Raw genomic sequence first — 22,044 nt, 5'->3', positions numbered from 1 at the left:
CTTCGCTCGGTTTTGAGCTGGCGGAACCGAATTGAGTGCACAGGTGGCTGCGTTGAGATTATTCGAATTTTTATAAATGGAGAAAATAAATGGATATTATATTATTACACGTAGTTTATTTCCGAATATTCTATCCGACTCTTTTCAATGTAACGAAAGTGAAATAATACTTTCGTAGAATCTACTAATTCTTCCATTATTTTCCATCCATAAATCCATTCTCACAAGTCCATTTTCTATGTACCTGTGCCATCTAAATTTCAAAATCGAAGGATTCCGAGAACCAACAAGAGAAGAAATTCCATTTTTAAATTCCACTGAACTAAACCCTTCCAATCCCACGAATTTTTGTGGAAACAAAGAGCTAGCTTCCAAACCGTCGAATCATTCTCGCGTTTCGGGAAGCCTGCGAAGGACTCGCTGAAAGGGGGTCCTAGAAGAGCTGACGAAGAGCTCCTTCGGGAGAGAAGCCGAGTCAGGAATAAGAGACCGAGACGAGCGAAGGAGTAAGAGAGAGAGTAAGAGAGAGAAAGAGAGAGAGAGAGAGAGAGAGAGAGAGAGAGAGAGGAAGACGTAGGCGAGGAAAACACACAGAGTAAGACGCCTAGGGAAACCGCAGCGGGAACGGTAAAAGGGAGCGCGGAAAGGAAGACGTTAGGAGCAGGGAAGAATTAGCTAATGGCGCACGATGAATCCGTAATGGGTTTGCGCTGTTCCCGGGGCCGCATCGGGATTTGAACGAGTTTGCGGGCCAGCCATGTTCGCTACGCGAAGAGAAACGAAGGTGGAGAGGTGCGGGAACAAGCGTCGACTTCGCGAAGAAGCTTGGAGGAAAATCGTGCTACGCCCGTCCGAGTAATACCCCAAGGAATGCAGACAAGATAGAAGCATAGATAGGGCTCTTTCCACGTTGGGGGAACGTCGTTGGAGCAAGAGAAAGAGGACGGGGGAAGAAGGGGAAGGAAAACACGCGAGACCGGTGGAGAAAGAACGACGGTAAAAGGGGTGGCCACTCAAGCTTGCCCACCCGGTGAATCCTTGCGGAAAAGCTTAGAGCGACTCAGACTCTCTTAGAACGAAATGCTGTTTGCGCCTCGAGAGCCGACTCCTCCCGGGGTTTGCCAGAAATCGGCCACGAGGCTGCATCAGTCAACGTATTTCTTCGGGGTGGATCTTTGGTCCTCGTTTCTCTAAATCGACTTTTTATAATTTGTTTTCCGTTTCTTGGTTCCTTTTATTGATACGGCGAGTCGGATAGAGTTGATGAAATTGAGTGAAAAAAGATTAAGTTTGAAGTTTCAGAGAGGTTCTAGCGAGATGCGTTTCGGGATACGGTGATAGTGGATGTTGCCTTACGAGGATGGGTTATGTACGCTCCTAAAATTGATTTTGCTGGATGAAATAACTGATATTGTGAAAAAGGTATATATATTTAAGAAGCTGATAAACACTTTGTAAAATATTTTGTAGTCACTGTATGTTAGAATACAGAAATGCAATTCCCAATTTATTGTACATAGAAAAACGATGTAACTTTTGCAAAAACTACAAGAAAAGAAACAGCTAATGTATACTTTTTCCAACGCTTGCACAATGTCGAAGACGGAAAACCATCATTTACATTTACGAACATGTTTGACAAACGAAACTGGCAGTTGTCGAAGAGGATCGGCGTATTTCTCCGGAAGGAAAGAAGAAATCGGTGGATATCGAACGGCACTGGTCGCGAGCACGCCGCTATCTCTCGAGGATAAGATTTTACTGCCAGCACGGACATAAACTCCAGAAGAATACGTTTCGACGAGGTGTCGCGAGGACTCCCTCGAGGACCGGCGCGATTTATGAGCGGCGTCTTAAGTATCCGTGACGATTCGTAGCGGTGGAACGGGGCGCGTGGAAGCAGCATACCGCAAGAAATCGTTAAATCAAAGTCCCAGCCGGCCTGTTCTCTCTTGTATAACGAGACGAGAGAGCGTTGACACGGTCCAGCCGGCGCGTTATCGTCGCGGCAATTGCAACAGCCTCCATTGTCGCTCGCGTTTCATCGCGTTTCGCGCCACGCCTGCATGTTTGCCCGCAAGAATATCGGCTCGAGGCGTGTGAAAAAGAGACAGGCGAGAGGGGACCAGCCAGATCGGACGGAATAACTTGTTTATTTAGCCGAGATAAAGAGCAACGTGCGAGAAGTTCAAAGGTGGCTCGCTTAAACTTTGGCGAAGACCTCGAGCATGATCTTGATTCTGGAACTTTGTCGAAAATAGAGGAAGCTGTTGATCTTCTTCTCGATCTGCGTATGAATATTTTGTTGGTAAAGAAACAAGATGACGCGATATTTTCTTTCATATGCGATATTTGAAGCTCGATATTCGGCTCTTTCGCAGTATGATTAAAAAAACAACTGAAAACGAAAGTCTTATCGTATACGAAGAATATGCACCGTCAGCTTTCCATAATCAGTAAGTACGTTTATTTTAATAAACATATAATGATATAAGTATGTATAGTTCTATGCTGGACAGCAAGTCGGTTATATGCTAATTACATGAAAAATTCGGAATGCTTCAAAACAGGACACTACTTAAATTTATATCAGTGACGGTTTTCAGGAAACATACTTATATTTATATTTGATAAGTATCAGTCGCCCTTGCTATAAAATAAGATCTATCACGATTTACGATCCTCAACGTTTAATGAAAAAGCTCATTGATGTTTCGACATCACCTCCGTAACCGTTGCGTTTCTGCATTTCGTTTCTAGTTTCTACGTTATATTCGACGCGCGCGATTAATTACCAAGCATCCCCCACCCTCTGTAACGGAACATTTTCCCTTTATTCAAAGCGAAGGGAACGAGTAGAAGGAGAGAGGTTGGGAAACGCGGATCGTTTCAGCGAAGCGAGCCAATACCGCTGACGGTCAATTTTCCGATTTCGACTCTAATTAGCGTTCGAACCAGCCGGCCGAGCGTAAGGCGGCCGATTCGAGACCGCCGCCGCGCCGCGATCGCAATCACGCTCGAGCGTTCGCAATCGATTCCCTAATTACCATATAAAACTCGCGTGCACGCGAGACAGCGAGTTCGCGTTTCCTCCGCGTCGTGTTCGAGGGAAAAAAATATTGCATAACCCCAGTCGCGAGAGCTGGCTATGCTAATTATATTAATAGCGACCGCATCTGCGTCACTGTGCGCTCCGTTCATTAGCATACGATAAAACGGGCAAAACACATCTTCGACGTTGATCGAGCTCGTAGGAAACGCGATTTTCACGCGGGTAAATAGACTAGATGAAACACACGTATTCCTTCTTTTACTTATTTTTATTAGAGGTTGTATAGAATCGAAATCTTCTAGAATTGTTTTAGTTCATAATACAAAATATGATATCAAATTCTTCGACATTTTAGATAATTATACATTCGAGTAGTCAGAATCTACAAATTATTATAAACATCGTTCATATCAGAAAAGATTAATGTTTTTTTTTCTCGATTCAAGTACAGTACCTAGAAACCAACAAAACCGTTTAGAATTCTCTTATTTATTGAACGTTGCTTGATTTAATAAGTACATACTCGAATTTGGGGGGACTTTATTCGAAGTATTCGTTTAATTATATCCAAAGATTGTTTCAAGGTAATTCGTACAGAGAACCTATGCTCGGAATTGGAAATCGGCGAGACGAAATGCACCGCAAGACTAAACGCTCGAACAGACATCGTTCTATCATTTGCCTCATTAAGCAAATCAACAACGACGACTAACATTTCCTAGGATATTTGAAATTCATGAGAACTTCTCTTAACAACATCGAGAACGAGTGAAAAATAAATTCCTGTCTGTTTTTCTTACTAGTAAATTAGGAAAAGCAACCCCTAAAATATTTTAATGGAAATCTTCTCACGAAAAATTTCCTTCTGTTTCGTCCTCAAGATTTGTCACTTTTTAGTTTTTTCGTTCACTGACGAATCGACAGAACGTTTTGTAAAAATCTTCTCGTCAAATTCTCAAATAATACTCTCTTACCAAAGATTTTCTCCTGTTTCAGACAACTGTTCGTCACTTTGTCGTTTCTCCATTCATTGAGGGATCGATTCGACCATACGTTTTCTCTATTCTGAAACTTAACGATTCGAAGAACCCGTGGTCCAAGGAGCGAACAGAGTTTCACGGTAATTCGTGACCGATCTGCTAACCGGCTGACAGGAAGAAAGAATCTCGGTGCTTCCGAGAAGACAATCAAAGGGAGCTAGGCCGCGACGGCGCGACGGCGGCGGCCATTTGGGCATTGACGACTTAAAAAAATCCAAACTGCTACGTCAATACGCACGCACGCGAGCAGAAAGGCGAGTTAGGTTATCTTACGTGGTCGGAACAGCTGTCGGTCAGAGGTGCTCAACCGCGACGGAATAAATTATGGAGACAGATCACTCGTCGTTGGCTTTCCGTCGTGAGGATCGCGTGATCCTGCCTGATCGCCGTCGCCAAGGCTAATCCGGCGTCATTAGAAAACGCTTTGTCGCGGTGAAAAATGGCCCCAGGCCTTGATCCATGGCTCGATTCAACCGCGAATCCTGCTTGCGCCGTGATAGCACGGAGAATCCATCGAGATCGTGTTTTGGACCAGAATTCTCTATGTAATGGAGGAAATTCTTTTCTTAATATGTTCTGTGCTGCTAATGTATACATTACGTCCGTTCATTTATCCGTTAATAATTCTGCTGATGTACATTCCTTTCCTTCGCGTGTTTTTACAAATAAGTAGCATGTTGAAACATATATTGTTGCTTGAAATTGTTCGAATAATTCGTGATGAGTAGAATATGTAACTTCCAAATAGCTTTTCATGTTTTTTATCGTGAACAGAATGAATGATTTGATTTTCGATGCGAGCACGAAATTGACTTACAAAAATTCGAAAACTGCAGTAGGCTTAATTTGTAATCGTACGTGGTACGGTACATGAGAAAGTTTCTTACGCGTTGAAATAGAAACTGTTCAGTTACACGCTGCTGGATTTATATGCAGGCCATAAGTCTGATTTGTGTTAAGTTTGCCCTGTAACGCGTATCGCGAGCGTGACTTGTATTTTTCACCTTTAAACTACCACGGTCTCGGACGTCACTACACAGTAAGCGATTTAATACTAAAGATTGATATTAAAGCACAGATATTTTCATCAAAGCACAGATATAAAAATTAAAAACATTAGTAAATTACGCTAACAGATTATACCGTATTTTATGCACGTCCCTTCAAAGATCACGAAGAGTCCTCGTAGTTTCCAAGTTCCAGCCAATTCGCATTCTCCGCGGGGATACGAAAGAAAGCTGCCCGGTTGAAAACTACCGTAACACGAGTATCCCTATGAGAAATGAAAAAATCGCGGGAAAAAACCTGCATCGAAGTGGAAACTTCCAGCGTGAAGAGCGTCCCGGCGCGAAGAAAAACCAGGCCTCATTATTTGCTGCGTTTTGCTCGAGTATTATACTTTCTAACGACGAGCGGCGAGTAAAGCGTCGCGATCGCGAACAGACGTGGATCGTGATCAAAGCTGCCGACACTGATGTCGCGGGATATACAGGTGCATGTGTCGTCGGGGATGTTCGCCAATGAATCGATAACACATGCGCGATCCACGTTCTTTTTCCCGGGGGGCTGTCACATTGTGTGTTAATCAACGCTACACGCGCCAAGGGACATCGTGGACTTCCTTTCTCGGAAGCAAGGATCCGCAACAAAGCGGGCAAAAATCGGCAACACGAAATTGGACGAGGTTCCGCGAACGAGCACGCGACCTTGCTCGACATTTTAGCCCGATCTTCGCGTCCTTCTCGACTTTCTGCTCCGGTTTCGACCATCTTCTCGTCGATCGATGATAATGTACAGTGGTTGTCAAAAGTTTTTAGGCCACCTGTCTCTTAGAAGGTTATTCGAAGCTTAAATTAATGGAATCTTCTGTACCTAGTTTTCTTTTTCTGTTTCCTGACGAGATATTTTATAAGATACAATAAATATTACGTTTCCCCAGTTGGTTTCTACTTTAACTGCTAGGTCCTTTAGCAGTCACTGTAATTTGTTAATACGTAACTAGTAGCTATAAATCAATTAAAAAAATGTCTTTGATAATAGACATGGATAATATAATAATATATTGCCTCAAACGAACATTGAATTGAATTCATTATTTAACGAAGTAAGACAAATCAAATTATAAAATATTCGAGGGTTGAATTTCCCCCTGAAGAAATTTCTCAGATAACTTGTTATAATTATATATCAGAAGAGACACTGAATTTTCAATTCTTTTTTTTTTTTTTTATTGATTCTCGAATCAGCAAGAACTAGTAAATCTTTAAAATCTTGCAGAATAGGTGAACGTTGCAAGCAGCGGGAAGAAATTTTCCACGTGTAATCATCTTCATCTAATCTCCCTTACATCGCCATTAGTTTTCTTTTCAACTAGACACGTACACGTAAGATGGAATCTCAAAAAATGTGTGTTCATAAACCTTCGTCTCAAGTATACTCCTTATATGCCTCCAGTATAGAATAGAATTTCATACAAGCGAGTCCTATTCTCTGCTACCACTTGATAAATTCTTTCAATAAACCCAGTGAACTAATCAAACAGCGTGGTTGTTCGTATCGATGCAACCCCAAATGTATCCGTATCACAAACGCTGGAGCATCTCTCTCGATATCGAGAGCGTGCTGGTAACAGCGGCAATAATTAACAAAACTAAATACACGTGGGCTGCATTATTTATCTGCCGCGTTCGCGAGCAGCAAATTTCAGAATATTTACCTTCACGCGGCCCGTTTCATCGGCATCCTAATAAACGTCCGTATATTCCGGCTGATTTAAAAATAGTCGTAAATACGGCTCTCTCGTTCTCCCTGCTCGATCCTCCTCCTCCTCTCTCTCTCCCTCTCCCTCTTTCTCTCACACCCGAGCTAACCAACCGGCCAACCAGCGAGAGAAAAATCAATTAAGCCGCTTATGTGAAATATCGATGCAATTACGCGCGATTGCCAAATCTAGCCGGGCTATCGATGGCCGTATTATCGAGCGGCCGGGAGCTCGACCATCGCCGATTTCACCTGCGATCCTCTCGCGCCCCGTCACTTTTTCATCCGTCGCTGTGTTTTTATTAGTCGAACCGAACCGCGGGGATCGCGCTATCGCACGCATCCATCCGGACAATCCGGATCCGTGGAACGCTCAGCCTCGCGAGATTTATCGTTGCACAAGCATCGCACGATCACTTTCGTGTTCTATCGTTAGATATTACATTATCGGCAAGAACTTTTGCAGAGCAACGATAATCGCGTTTATTCCGAACGACGTCTAACCAAGGTTGAATATTACGTAATTATATTATGTAATTAAATACGCACGTTATATTACGTAATTGCAGGGGAAAAGAAGGTACGTAACGAGTAAGCAGACTAATTCTGCACTCGGGTCGGAATCTCGAGTGAGAGGATTTATCGAGGAATTCGCGGTCAGCGATTCGCTCGTTCGATAAGAGAATTTTTGCTGCACCGTGCACTAACGTTTTACCGAGAAATCAGCGAGGAAGCGCGATAGACGAGAATTATTCAAATCAATGAACTCTGACAGTACAGCGTGAGGAATGGGAGGGTATGAAACGGAGAAAAAATCTGCGATTAGAGGCATAGTAAACAGTAATATTAATGAGAGTTCCACCGGCTGTCATGTTCGGCTATCGAACTGTCCCGCGAGCCATCGATAGCTGACCACGCTGACGCGCGACTTTATTATTCATTAACGTGTCGATTAACTCCAATGTCGTCGTGATGCCTGAACCGCGCCGCTTTGTTGCAGCTAGCCTCGTAAACTTTGTACGCGTTCTCGCGTCACTTCATAAAACACATCTGCGTTCACCACGTGCCGTAAGACTCGCTTATCGATTCGGTTTTTCATTTCGAATGGGATATGAACCAGGAAAGTACTTGCATATGGAGAAACTTGCAATTAAGATAAAGATAATATCGAAATAAGTTTTGTTTAGAAGAATGGCAAAGAGAAGCTGTAGATAGATGTGTATTTATACGAAGAGTATCTTGAGAATATTCTTAACCCTCTGAGCACTGATTATTCCGGATATGAACATTTACTATAAATGAAACATACGATGAATGTTTAGAATGAACGAAGTATAAATTGCTTGTGATCAACATTAAAATGCTTGACAGTTTGAATATAAGTATAGTACACGTAAGAATAATTAGAATTTATAGGAATTTTTAACCTATTGATTTCACTTCTTGTTTCATCCAATAAAATAATGTAATAGATGAAACGTTTGTTTTCGCTGCAAGCATTTTAATGTTGAATTTTGGCCATACTTTGCTGGACGCATAAACTGCGAAACGAACTAATTTTTACTTATCGTTGCCAGAATGTAGCTTAAAATTACTCGACTATGCTAAAAAATAAAATATACCAGATAAAAAAATGTTATACTATTAATATAAAATTACGAATAAGCAATCTGCATGATCACCGTAACTAGTCATTCTGGCTATACCTCATACAGCAGAATATCAGAAACCGATAACAATATGCAAGCAATATGTAATAAGAAAATTGTCATATGCATTTGATGAGACTTATGATATTAATGTATTCCACTAGCACTTTCTTGTCGTTCGAGCAGAAGGGAGTACAGAGTTCTCGCTTTAAAAGCGGATTTCTAAACGGCAGCTAACAGAGACACGCGGAAAGGTAGTCGGTATCCGGGGACGAGGTTTTACGCAGGACAACGAGATCTCTGGAGCAGCATGAAAAAGGGGTTACAAGGCGCAGAAGTTCACGACATGAAGGCCTCATTATGCCGCGCGAGGGAAACTCGAAAGGCAGAAAGAGGGACCCCGATAGCGGCGCGGCACGACGTGGCGAACCGTTCGGGGAATACGGGGGCGGAAGATGGCGGTGAAACAGAACTCCAAGAGGGACAAAGAAAGACGAAGGCCGAAAGAACAAAAAAGAAAAGAAGGAGAAGGAAAAAAAGAAGGCCCCCGATAACCAGCCGATACCGCCGCTCGCTGAAAACACAGAAAACAGAGAATCAGCCTCATTACTTCTATCTTCCTCCTTCTCTCTGCCTCCCTCTCCTACATGCGCCGATTTCCAGGAATTCTCCGTGATCTTTGGTCCCCGTACACGCTTTAACACGCTCCCACCCCTCCCTCTTCGTCCCTCGTTGTATCTCTCGCCTCTCTTCCTCGATTCTCTCTTCATTTATTTCTTTCACCCAACCTCCCCGTGCCTCTTCAACCGTCTTCGGCCAGATAGTTGTCAGAAACCGGAGGATATCTGGTCCCCAGGCTTTTTCCCTCTTTCGACACGAGGGAGGAAGAAAGGGGGCCAGGCCAGAGGGGACAGAGACCACAGAGTCGACGAACCGTCGATTAAGGATCTCCACGAGAAGCACGAAAAGTCCCAGCAAGCTTGAGGAAGGTTGTTACCGGAGGAAGACTCTACACAGCAACAGAGGAGAGAAGGAGGAAGAGAGTGGAGGACGACGAGGACGGGCCCTCCGTTGACAGGACTCGTTCCTGCCGAATCGAGAGGGTCGATCTAACTGTTTAAAGTCCGAGGATAGTAGGAAAAAACGATCGGGCGCGGAGGTGGAATGGGTCCCCTTTCACATTGGGGCCCCAGATGGGTCGCCGCGCACATAGCAGATAGAGGGATCGATAGAGACTCACGGAGATTGTTTCGAGGTCTGCGTCGGTTCGCTGCTTTAGATCGTAGATCGACGTCTTGTTAAGCTAACGAACCCCTTCTAACAATCGGTCTCCGGTCAAGAAAACGGAGAATCGAATCGAAGTTTCGGACCGTTTGACGATAGTTGTATTGGAGTTTGTATTTAAGCGCATGGTTAGAAGTGGACGTTGAACTAAATCGTTTGGTTTTTTGGGATCTTTGTTAATCGCGTTTGAGCCACAATGAATATATTTCGTACAAAGTTATCCGAGTGTCTATATTAGTAGGTGTGAATTATATGAACCATACTGATCAACTTTGTAAACTTAGAATTTGGAGGAACACGATGATACAAGCGTAGAATTTACTCTTATCTACGTCTCCTTCTTATAATAAATGAACTTATCTTGAGTTGCCCTAGGATATTTAACTTATAGAAACAAATCATTTCTTAACAATCGAAGAGAAATGAGGGAAACAAAACGAAGAAACTTACAAAAAATGTAGTTGATCGTTTAAGAAGTTTATATATTGATGAAATATAAACTGTTCGAAACGTTGTAAACTTTATTGCGAACATTGACGATTTCTCACGAGGTGCAACAAAGCAAGAATCGAACAGTTCCTCGACTGAAAGGAACGCTTTGTTCATCGAGGACGTATCGCGATCGACCAGCTAGACGAGATAGAATCTCCTCTAGCCTCGACGAGAGAACGAACGTGTTTATCCGCGAGCGATTGCGACACGATATGTTAATGCCCGGGCTGCGCTCTTCCCACGTGACGCTGACATGCGTTTCCATCGTGTCCTGGAAAAATATTCCGCCCCAATGACGTGTATCGATATACCCGTGAGCGAATATAATTTCGTCAAGCCGAAGAAATCATTTACTATTAAAACAAAATCATCACAAACAACGAAGTCAATTTTAATTTACAAAATTACGAATCTAAATCAAGATTCCTTCAAATATATTAATCGGGTCGTCTCCTAAACTAGGAACTTCTATAATCACGAAACTAACAATTAATAATAACAAATCAATTTTCGTTAACTATTATACGATACGATTTATTTGTAAAAGAATCGAAGTGGCACGTAAAACGATAAATAATGTCCAGATAAAGAAATTACTTTGTCAAAGAGATCGACAACTCATCTTCGTCGACCAACGAATAAATACAATCTCTGACCATCGGCGCCGTATCTTATCCCATTCGAGAAATATCCATATCTGTTGATAAGAACTGGCACGCCAAAATTAACTGTGACTCACGAACGTCTGTTTCATTTAGATAATGAAGAAATGGGAAAAAGAAACGGAGTACGAGGCATGAAATTGAACCGGCTGCTTCGTAATCTCAAAGCGAATAATTATTTCCAAATGGTTCGCATTTCTATACCTAGACGAATAGTCGTGGAATACGTTTAAGGGATAGATACTACGATCTAAGCCTCCATTCGACAGAAATTAGGTCCAACCAGAGAGGTTCCACGGTCGCGGACAAGACCAACGCAACAGAGAGACCTCGTCGAAGATGATATCTATCGGCAAACAAGCCGGCACGTTAACGAGCCCACGGGACCAGAGGGAAACGACGAAAAGGGCCGATAGACAGGGCTGAAACGACGAAGAAAAGCCTCGATGGGCGCCGAGCAAATGCCTTGTCCGTCGGTGACAACTTCGATGAGACTGATGCTATCTGGACATTAGGTAACCTGACGAACTCGTGTCCCAAACGCGAACTGTTCGAATCGTATAGTTTCCATACGATCTGTAGAAATGCGTGGGCGAGGTCGGAGGTGTTTATACCATCGTGAAAAAAGCTCGTAACCGTGTGACATCGTTTGAAAATGAAAAAAAAGAAGAAAAGAAAAGAGAAAACGGAGATGGAAACGTGAGATCGGAAGATATAGAAAGGCTCGTTCCGACAAACAAACCGTGCGCAACGGTCACTGGCGAGCACGGACAATTTAAGGCGGCGTGCTTTTCCAGAAATGCGATTCTCCAGCTCGTTTGAGGTATAAACAATATTGTAATTGAGGATTAACGAGAGAATAGCATGCGGCCCGCTACCTCGTTTACCGAGGGGAATCGATTCGCTGAACAACGTTTAACAGAGGTTCTCAATAGAACTAGAAACGTTTTTAATATTTACTAAAAGAAAATGCATGTTCAGGATGAAGATTTTAAAGAAATTTTTCAATAAAATAGTTATAGATCTATACAGTCAAAATCTTGTATGTAGGCGTTTATACTATAAATCTATATATCCAAATCCATTTTAATCTTGGAAAAGTCAAGACGTCGATGTTAAATCTATCGACGAGGAAACAATTTCTTCGCTCTAGCACGCGATCGAGGCGAATCGAGGAGAAAGTCTTGCTGATTGCCGCGTTTCAGCGAGCAGAGGCCGTTTCCACTTTTACGTTACGCGCGAAAATTCCTCGAGGTCGCGACTACGACATCCTTCTCGCAATTCATCGTCTTAGAATTCTCCTCGCGAAGAATCTTTCCTTTAAAATCGATATCCGGTTGAATATCCTCGATTCACTCGGATCGAGCAAAAGATTCAATATGTATTACGTTGGATAATATTTTACGATCGTAGTGATTTCATTGTTGACCGCGTCACATTGGGATAAAGATCGTGATATTCAACAAGGTAACTCGCGCGGCGATACGTTCGCGGATAAAAAGCGCTTCCGTGCTGATCGTGGTGAAACGCGACGACGTTTGATCCACGGGGTGTTGCGTTACCGTTTAGCGTCATTTAATTAATACCGAACGTGCGAGCGCAAGTCGCGAACGAGAATGTGCCTGATCGAAATCTCGTCACGAAACGGCCGATGTTTCTCATGCGATGAATTTTAAAGGCCGATGACAAATATGCGACCGGCAATCGTCGACGCTTAGCGAGAAGAATTCGTGACATCATCGGTGAACGTAAAGATACTACGTGCTTCGTTTACTTCTGGCTAGAATTATTCGATGAACATTATACGATGTAGTTGAAATTAATATTCAGAGTTTATTGTATTTTCATAATATAGTAATATTGATTAGATGTAAGTTTTGTTTGCAAATCGTTTCTCAATTTTCTCAGAACATTCACTGGCCACAAACGCGTGTAAAAGTTTCTTCCTGGAAAAATACGAGTTCTTCGCAGTTCGCTCTTTTTAAATGGCAGTAAAGAATAATCAAGCATTTGCACTCCAAAAATTCTTACGGTACAATCAGTTCTATCACATCTTTACAGTGGACATCAATGTTTTTAAATCAAGTGTTCTGTTTGGTTAGTAAGTTTATTTATAAGTGGACAAAGACAGACACATCGTTAATGAAATATTCGTAGAACAAGTAACTATTCTTAGGTTACATTTCAACTAAAAAATGTATGCTATCGAAATTTATATCATCGACCATTTCATTTCCGCACTTGTCCTTTATAAAATTCAGCAGGATCGATTCTTACTGTAATAAATAAAATTCGAATTTCATCAAGGTCTATTTTCCCTAGTTAACGCGAATTTCAACAAATCTAATTTTGACAAATTTCTTTCATCAATACTAGTTTTCATCAATTAAAGCTAATACGTTATATACACCCCGAATGTAAATGGAGCAACACTCAATGAATCAATCTTCGAAATATCATAGCGTTCATCGTAACACATAAGAATAATATAAATGTATGGATCTGCATAATAATTACGTACTATTTCTAGAATCGATTAATTCACAGAAGATCGTTAATAAATGTATTGTTGACTAATTCGATCAAATTCCGGGATTTTGAAATACACGTTTCGACACAATCTTAATTAATCATATATTGAACAATGCTCGCGAGGCGCGATAATTCGATCTTAATTACAGACAGATTTCGAAGAATTCTCATCAAGAAATCACAATCGCGTGAGATTCCAATTAAGATACAGCATTTGAAAAAGAAACCTCTTAACAAAGACATTATTGCAATCTATGGACCACCTTATCGACGCGTTATTACGAGTCTAATCGAGGACGATGAAACGGCTTAAGGAACTCGCGACACCGTTTTCCCAAGTTGTTCCTACGATCGACACAGCGCAACGCACGCTTTTGATTATTATTGATCAACCGTTTTGACTGTGACGTGTACTTACACGAGCACGCAGAAAAGTGAGAGGACGAGCACGAGTAGAGTACACCTATACGATACACACGCAACAAGAGCGAACTGGCACGCCACGCGGCTCTATAACGCTGCCACGACACAGCGAATATAGAGAGACGGGCGGACCTTAATGAATCTTTATGGGATGGTGTCGTGAACTTGTGTACCCTCCGGTGACTGACTGAACCCGGCCGCGCTAACCATTGGCGCGCCTCATCACCGCGGAATGCTTCTATTCTGGTTTATCCTCCGCTCTTTTTTGTGTTCAACCAGCGTGAAAATCGAGGCAAATTTGCTTCAAACTACCAATGTACCCGGAAATTTTAAAGGGTAAGAACGGGGTAGTTCGTCAGCAGGTGGTTTGGATGTTTAGCAAGGTATGTATAAAGCGGAACGTTTTGTTCGTTCGTGAAATTTGTGATAACTGTTTGCAATCCTGATGACGAGATTGTCGACATAGGAATTGAAATTTTGTATTAGAATGAATGGAATATACTGGAAGCTCGCGATTTTAGAAGAACGAATTAGAAACGTTAACTGGGACTTAACTTAAGAAACTCAAATGACAGGAGTATTCTCGATGACTCACGGATTAATCCATTAATAATTTATTATAATGTTATAAATATTTAGTTCCATAAAATTGTAAAATACGTAGGTGTGAGAAATAGCGACTCAGTAATTGAAGCGAATCCTTGAAATTTCCTTTCATATTAAAAAAAACACTATTCGACGACGTAAATTGATTGGGAAAAAAGTTACAAATGTTCCATTAACAAAACTCTAGTCCTTACTGGATCGATAGGATCTAACTTCCCACCTTTAAGATGCATAGATATATTATATCCATTGTACAAAATCAGATAGTTCCTATAATTAAACTTCTTTGATTAAACTTTCGATTAAAAAATTCTGTAAACCTTGTCCATTTTCGATAGAAAATTTTTCATTTGAAGATAATTCATAGAGAGCAAAAAAAAAAAAAAACGAGGGGAAACATTACGCCAATGCGACGGGTTGCTCATTAGACCCGACGCTGGCGTTGCCGCGGCTTTGATAGTGTTGACGCGCGAGTCGGTGTTCGTAAAATTTGAAGGGCGTGCAGAAGGTCCGTGGGGTCTCGACGAGTCGCATCTTGATTGTCATCAAGCCGTTGCTTGTCGCGTGATATTGTCATTAGCGCGCCGAACCCCGAAGAACGCTGACACTCTCGTCCACGCAGAGACCCACTTCGCGTTTCGTTGATCGATCCACGTTGATCGATTCGTTCGAATGCTTCTCACGATCCGTCGACTTCTACAGAGTGAATCTTCATACGATCGATAAACATTCGGTAAACGTCGATTGCAAACCTGTCGATGGTCGACGATTAGGCGAATAATTCCGTCATCTTTTATTTACATACAAGAGCCATTTGTCTTTTATTTCTCTCGCTTTCCTTCTTTACATAATTTATATGTCGTGAAAGTAGAGTGAAGAATTGAATTTAAAGTGAATTCGAGTTTTATCAATTTTCCGTTTTATTAATAATTTGTACGATTTTATCGATAGACATCATAAAATGTTTGTTTTTATCGTCAAACGTGTGGAAAATCGTTGAATAAGGAGTCGTAAAGCTGAACTTGCACTGTTCCACTTTGGAAGAACACGACGGGCGAACGCTGTTTTTATCCCCGTCTTTTATCCGCGTACATAAATTCGGCTTAAGCTTCAAAATCGAACAGCAAAGAAAGGTCACGCATTGGATTTAGGGAAAAGATTTAAAGAAAAATTTAGAAAAAAATGGGGATACCGTAATTGAATTAAGGACAGAATTGAGTTAGGATTCTTATCGATTTTTATCGAATTAGTAGAAATGGCATACTAAATATACGACGATTTTTGTACCATAATTACTATCGACAATGTTTACCAACCAGCAATTTATATCGAAGATTGCTCCGGCTTAAAATGCTAATATTACACACTTAACACGATACAAGAGAAAGTACTATTCATTCCGAATTTAACCCCAAACTACGTTCAAACTATATTTTTAACTAAAGGCTACTTTTTCAATTATCTAGCAATTATTATATCCAAGTATTTATTAAACATTACCATTTACATGATTAATTTCTACACTTTTATACCAAAAGACACTCCGGTATTTCTATCCTCAACAATCTTGGATGACCAATCGATCATAGAAAAAAGGCAGCTTTTCACAAAATTATTTACCACATAAATAGCTACGTTCTCTCGTACAATTAACAAACAAAAAAAAGAGTCATCAATGTGCTTACCGGGATCCGAAGAGTCCAAACTTGCGGGCGCTTGTTGACTGAGAGGTCCGGGTGTGCCCCCGCTTCCGGGGCTGCGTGCGTCGTCATTACCACCCGCACCGGGGTACGAAAGTGACGAGGAGGGTGGCCTCTGTAATGGACAGAACAAAAAACGATCAGATGATACGCTCAGATACACAGTTCTCTTACACTACATTAAAACAACACACGAAACGGCCACGAAGCATCGAACGACACGGTCATCGAGTTCGAAAAGGTCCCTTTCTTCGGTGTTACTCGAAACAAACGTCACGTCCGAAGGGTTGTTTCGAGGCGTACGCGCGCAATACCGTTGCCCATCCACGGGGAATACCATTGACGAGGCCGCGGCGGCCGATTTCGATCTCGATTAAAGGCGGAGCACACGTACCACTCCTCGAAAATGCCCATCGCATAAACGATTTGACGACGCGCGCGTCCTACGAATCGGCCTCGCGCCAACCGCTGAATATTCTCGAGCGTACGCTCGCTTATTCCGCGGGTGTAGCTGTGTGATAATCACGAAGCCGCGAACCTGCCCATTCGGGAAAATACGCGCGGCAAATTGCCTGCCGGCCCCTCGTGCGAGGAATACGCGACCACGAGGCCCACGTTTCTTTGAACCGGAGCCTAATTGTTCCATTTCGGATCGTTTCGATGTCTCGTTCGATCTCGGGCTTCGTTCAGGCTGTTCCGGATTGACGACTATGTATTTTGAGTATTCGTTCGTGGACGCGTATGGTACATTCAATGGCTACAAATAATATCAACACATCGTTGCAATTGTTGTAGCATTTACATAACACAAATATAACAAAGTTCGCTTTATTTAGTAATCCTTTCATGTAATTGCAAAAATTTGATAGTATGAAAATAAAGAAACGAAACGTGATAAGAAAAAGTTAACTCATTGGAAAATAAGGGAATGCGCTAATACTTTCGCAGCCATTGTATGTACATATGTACATGGAAATTTCTAGTGTTCTTCTTCTCATTTGACGTATTATATTCTTTTTTTTTTTTTTTTTTTTTACTTACTGGTGTGAGATTGTAAGAAGAGGAAGGACTGGTATAGTAATGAGGTATTGAATTCATGTTGAAGACAGGGCGTTGTATACGTATTATAGATAGTGGTTGGAGAATCGAAACAGCATGAGTAATGTAAGAATGGAATTATTATTTTGTTAGCGTTCACGGTGTCGTTGATCGAAAGAAAGTTTTGCTACACGACTGGGAAACGAAACACTCGACTCGAGTAGTCGTTCTCGTTGAACCTCTTGTTATTTGATCGACTACTCATATTTATTTTAATAAACGAATAAATTCACTTTACGAATGCTAACCATTAAATTATTTCGAAGTATACACATAGAATATATTCAACCCTCGTAAGTAAATACCATTTTCATTCATTTGTATCGCATTATTAACCCTTTCTTTATTAAAGTCGTATACGTGTGTATATTATTTATCAGTGAATTTTAAGCAGAAAAGAAATCATGGGATCACGCAGGATCGTTCTACCCTGGCAGATTTGTTTACGCGAAAAGCAACAGTATCGATCGTGGTTCGAGGTCGTAGGATAAGAATTCCAGGCAGGTCGGTATCACGAAGCGAAATGTCTGGATATATCACGTCTACCAGGGCAACAATGAGTGACAGCTGACTCCCACATGCTGTCATAGGCATCATCTTCGCGATAATGTACCGACTCGGTCTCCCTCTCTCGATTGGTCGCTCTCGTATCTGGTTAAAATCGTTACACGGTCAAATCTATAGGACCTTCCTGCGTCCCGAGGACGTGTTCACGTGTGCACGCATCGACGACGACGACGACGATGAAGCTGATGAAAGCACGACCGAGGAAAAGATCGTCGTCACTGCGATTCACCTTGGAGATACGACGAATCATTGAAATTCCATGCGAACCAACCTAACGGAATTCTCAGATATAAACTACTTTACTTTGGCAACGGAATAATCGCATATTCTAGCTTTTGTACTTTAGTTGCAATGTATGATACGTAAGTAGAGGCGCCATGGCGTTCGATTCGCGTGCTTTGTATAGAATTGTAATGGCTACGACTTCACGTGGGTGGTAAGCTTGTAACGATAGAAAATATTGCAAACATGAATTTGATTGAAAGCGTTAAGTAGATTGTAGATATTTATGTGTTCATGGGATGTTTGAATATAAAAAAATTATACAGAATGTACATAATATGGGAAAATATATAAAATACAGTATAAATGTATAAATAATTATTGGAGCTTATGTGGAATTAATCAATTCTTCCCACTATATATGCATGTGTCTTTATTGCTTTTCTTAACAGGATTACGATGTCCCGCTTCCATATATGTACGTCACACGTGATACTCAATACAGTATAACAAAATACAGTAACATAAATTCTTCCCACTATCTGTGATTCTTCCTTGTTGCATATAATAAAAATTCGCATGCAAATAAGTAGATTCAGATAGCAAGAATTGATTTGCTCGAAGAGCAATTAAAGTTTCATCCAAATAAACAAACTTCTACTTCTAACAAAGTACTTCTAACAATAAATAGAAAGTGAAATAAATTCCAATTCTAGGTTCTACTACTTTCAAATTATAAACTTACATAAACATCCACAATCCTTATTAGATGAAGAGTAAAAACAATTTATAAGAATTAAGAATACAGACAATAGGTCATATCTCTATTGTATACGGATGTGTATTGTATTATATTTACATTATCTGCATTTACGTGTCTCCATGGTCATTAATCTAGATTTAATAGCAAAGAAAATTGAATAGACACGGTTGTACACGTTCCAATTAATTTCACATAATTCTCGTCCGGGACGTCTTAATTTTCATTAGAAGGGGCCCGCGATCGTTCGTCCCGGACACACGGAGGATATATACGTCGCGCGAGCGAGTACAAGAGCGGTAACAAGCGAAAGGGGGACATTAATAATGCATCGGTTGTCGCTGGATTGCTTCCTACTAGCAGCAAGTACGAAACAAAGGGCGATGCTTGTCATTGTCACCTACGAGGCGAAGATGATCTTGTCGGCCACGATCGTTCCGATGGGTGAGTCTAATCCGAACGTGTTGACGAATCGATTAAATCAACCTTATTCCCTTCTACTATATATAACTTCGTACAAAACGAAGTATACATATTAAAGATCGCTCTAAGTCAAAGATAACTAGGTTCCTGCAGTTTTCCATCAACATCAAGTTCCATTGAATAAACATTTTCTTGTTCTCTAGACTTTTTATTTCTGAATACAAGAAGAAAGAGAAGATAAAATACATATATGTATTAAGAACTTTATAGTAAAAAAGTGACAAGTGAAGTTGATATCTATGTAAATCTTTGTACTACACACTTTTTACCATATTGGTAAATAACAAAAAGTTATCCTGACGCATGCAGGAAAATGTAAACGTAAATACAAGACTACATTTTCCCTGTCTTCCGTAGGATAAGTTTCACAAAATTAAAGTTAAAGTATCTATTTAAAATTATTTGTTTTAAGACACAAACATATTTTAATACTCTTCAAATACAGATGATAAAACCTTCGTAACGGAACACATCACTTTCGGAGCAGTTATATACATCAGTCCAACCATTTAATTACCTCTAATAAAGTTTTCATTCACCTCCGACCATTTTAAAATCGATGACTTCACCTAGTTACTGTTATCAAGTATAATTTCGTATTATATTACAGAGCTATTTCTTCGTACCATTTACCTTCTCTAAACTATTTTTTATCTGCCATTGAATTTCGCATGGACGAACGACACGGTTTGAAGGTGGATCTTGCCCGGTGACGTCACTTCCTACTAAAGTCCCGTCGGTCTTTTTCGTTTTTTAAATGGACAGGCAAGGGTCCGGCTGCGTGACTTGTGTCGATGCAATGATAAACGGTTAACGGGTCGACGGGCTACGCGGTCTCGTTCCACCTCGTTGCCCGCTCTCTCTCTTTCTCTCCAATCTGTTCATCTCTCTGTTTTTATCTGCCACTCCGTCTACAGGCGCTCTTAAAGCGTAATTCGACAAACCGGATGTCTGGTCTGCCCCTTAAATAAATCAGTTTGCCCGCATCTCATATTCCACCCCCGCTCTGGTAACCGAGCGTTTCCCTCTCCGCCCCCTCTTCGACGATGGAAAACACCGGGTCAAAAGGCGTCCCCGAACGGAAGAAAAGCGATGAGCTAACAAGATGCTGGCGGGACGCGTGATCGGTGACGAAACAAGACTGACGATTGGGTGGCGATCACGAGTTTCGGTGAAATGGGCAACGCGTGATTCCTTCTTTTCGATTTCATCCAGCGACTTCTGGAAATATACTGTTGCTCTCGACGCGAATAAAATAGAGGAATTCATTGGCATAAGTTCACTACGTATTCAAATACTCGTAAACATCTTTTATGAATATATTACGAGCATTATGAGAGGCATTCTGAAATTTCATTAGCATTTTTATGAGACTTGACTATCGTGATTATATTGGTAAAATTTTCAACAGATCTGAAAAAATATATATATGTACGAGTAAATGTAAGCGATGTAAATTACTAAATAATTAGTACAAGTATTTCGTGAGGCAGCTTGTGTACAGTATTTACGAAAAATACTTATTTTTCAATGAAACGTGTTTTTTATCAGATTCTATCTTTTATTACATAAGATCGATGTGTGCCAGAAGGTAAAAAGGATGTTAAAAATGTTGTCGACGATATACGAATGCAAGGTTGGCAAAAGATTCTATCACGAAGCATAAATAAAGATTTACTGCGCAGATGAGAACTGTAACAGATACGCGGAGACAGTCGATAATTGATCGATGATCTGTCAACAGCTGTGTCGGTTCGAATGATTAGTGAATGGCATTCTTCGATAATTTGCGATCACGTACTGAATTTTAATTTGGATATGTCGCACACTGCATTAAACAAGGAATTAAACGTTTTTCTACAATTGTATGTTTCATTGAACAGTTACACGCAACAGAATTACTAACTGCTATAATAGATTAGATATTCTAATATCCACTAACTTTTTAAATGATGCGCACTTAGCATCTAAACTTAAATATTATTTGACTGTTTGAATGACACGCACTGATTCAACCAATCAACGTTTATAAAATTTTGCAAAGGATTAAGGATTTTCTAAAGGATTAAGAAAGATATAAGAATTTAGTAATTATTGTAAACTATCTTTAGTCATGAATAATTTTCTAACGCACGACTCTGCAAAGCAACAAGCCAAATTTGAGCATAGTTCAAAATGTGAAAGTCGGAAACGTCAGGTTCAGAAGAGAGAGAACAATAGTAAATAGGGGATCGTAGTTCACAGCGTAAACGCACGCGGACGATAAATTATAAGGCCGATGGTCGAAGTGGCGACGCGAGATGCGCCGTTATCGGCGTGGTGATCGCAAGCCGATGACTTACGCGCTCGTACTTCTCGCGCGCCTCCGAGTCATTGTACCCACGTATTAATTGGTCGTTGTAACATAATGCCGTATAATTATGTAATTAGCGGCCGAGCATTACTCTCGCTGACTGTTTTACGGGCGAGATACGTAAATCTCTGCAATTAATTTATTGGTGCTCCGGAGGAAAACGACCAGACGTCGCGCGAGTCCCAACGATAGAAAAGGACAAGCACGCCATAAGATGTGTAGGAGCGACGAAGAGAGCTATAGATGAGTCTCTAAAAGAGATGGATGATCCGTGAGGAGCAAGGAAGACGAAGTTTCTAAAGAGAAAGAGGATGAGAGTCTCGAGTCTGGATCGTAGAAGCGAGAAAGCGCGAAAGGTTCG

The 22,044-nt window shown here is 41.1% G+C and overlaps 1 protein-coding gene across 5 annotated transcripts in view; it reads right to left on the bottom strand.

Moving 5' to 3' along the window:
- The window catches only part of LOC126871971 (homeobox protein homothorax), a 503,672-nt gene that overhangs the window by 337,948 nt on the left and 143,680 nt on the right, over nt 1–22,044 (bottom strand). For all 5 annotated transcript variants that reach the window (XM_050631394.1, XM_050631392.1, XM_050631391.1 and 2 more), the window contains exon 7: nt 16,186–16,315. In XM_050631394.1, coding sequence (XP_050487351.1) covers nt 16,186–16,315 — 130 coding nt within the window. The remainder of the gene's footprint in view (nt 1–16,185; nt 16,316–22,044) is intronic.

This window comes from Bombus huntii, chromosome 12, assembly GCF_024542735.1.
Source record: "Bombus huntii isolate Logan2020A chromosome 12, iyBomHunt1.1, whole genome shotgun sequence".
NCBI lineage: Eukaryota > Metazoa > Arthropoda > Insecta > Hymenoptera > Apidae > Bombus > Bombus huntii.
This window is presented reverse-complemented; position numbering and strand designations above follow the sequence as displayed.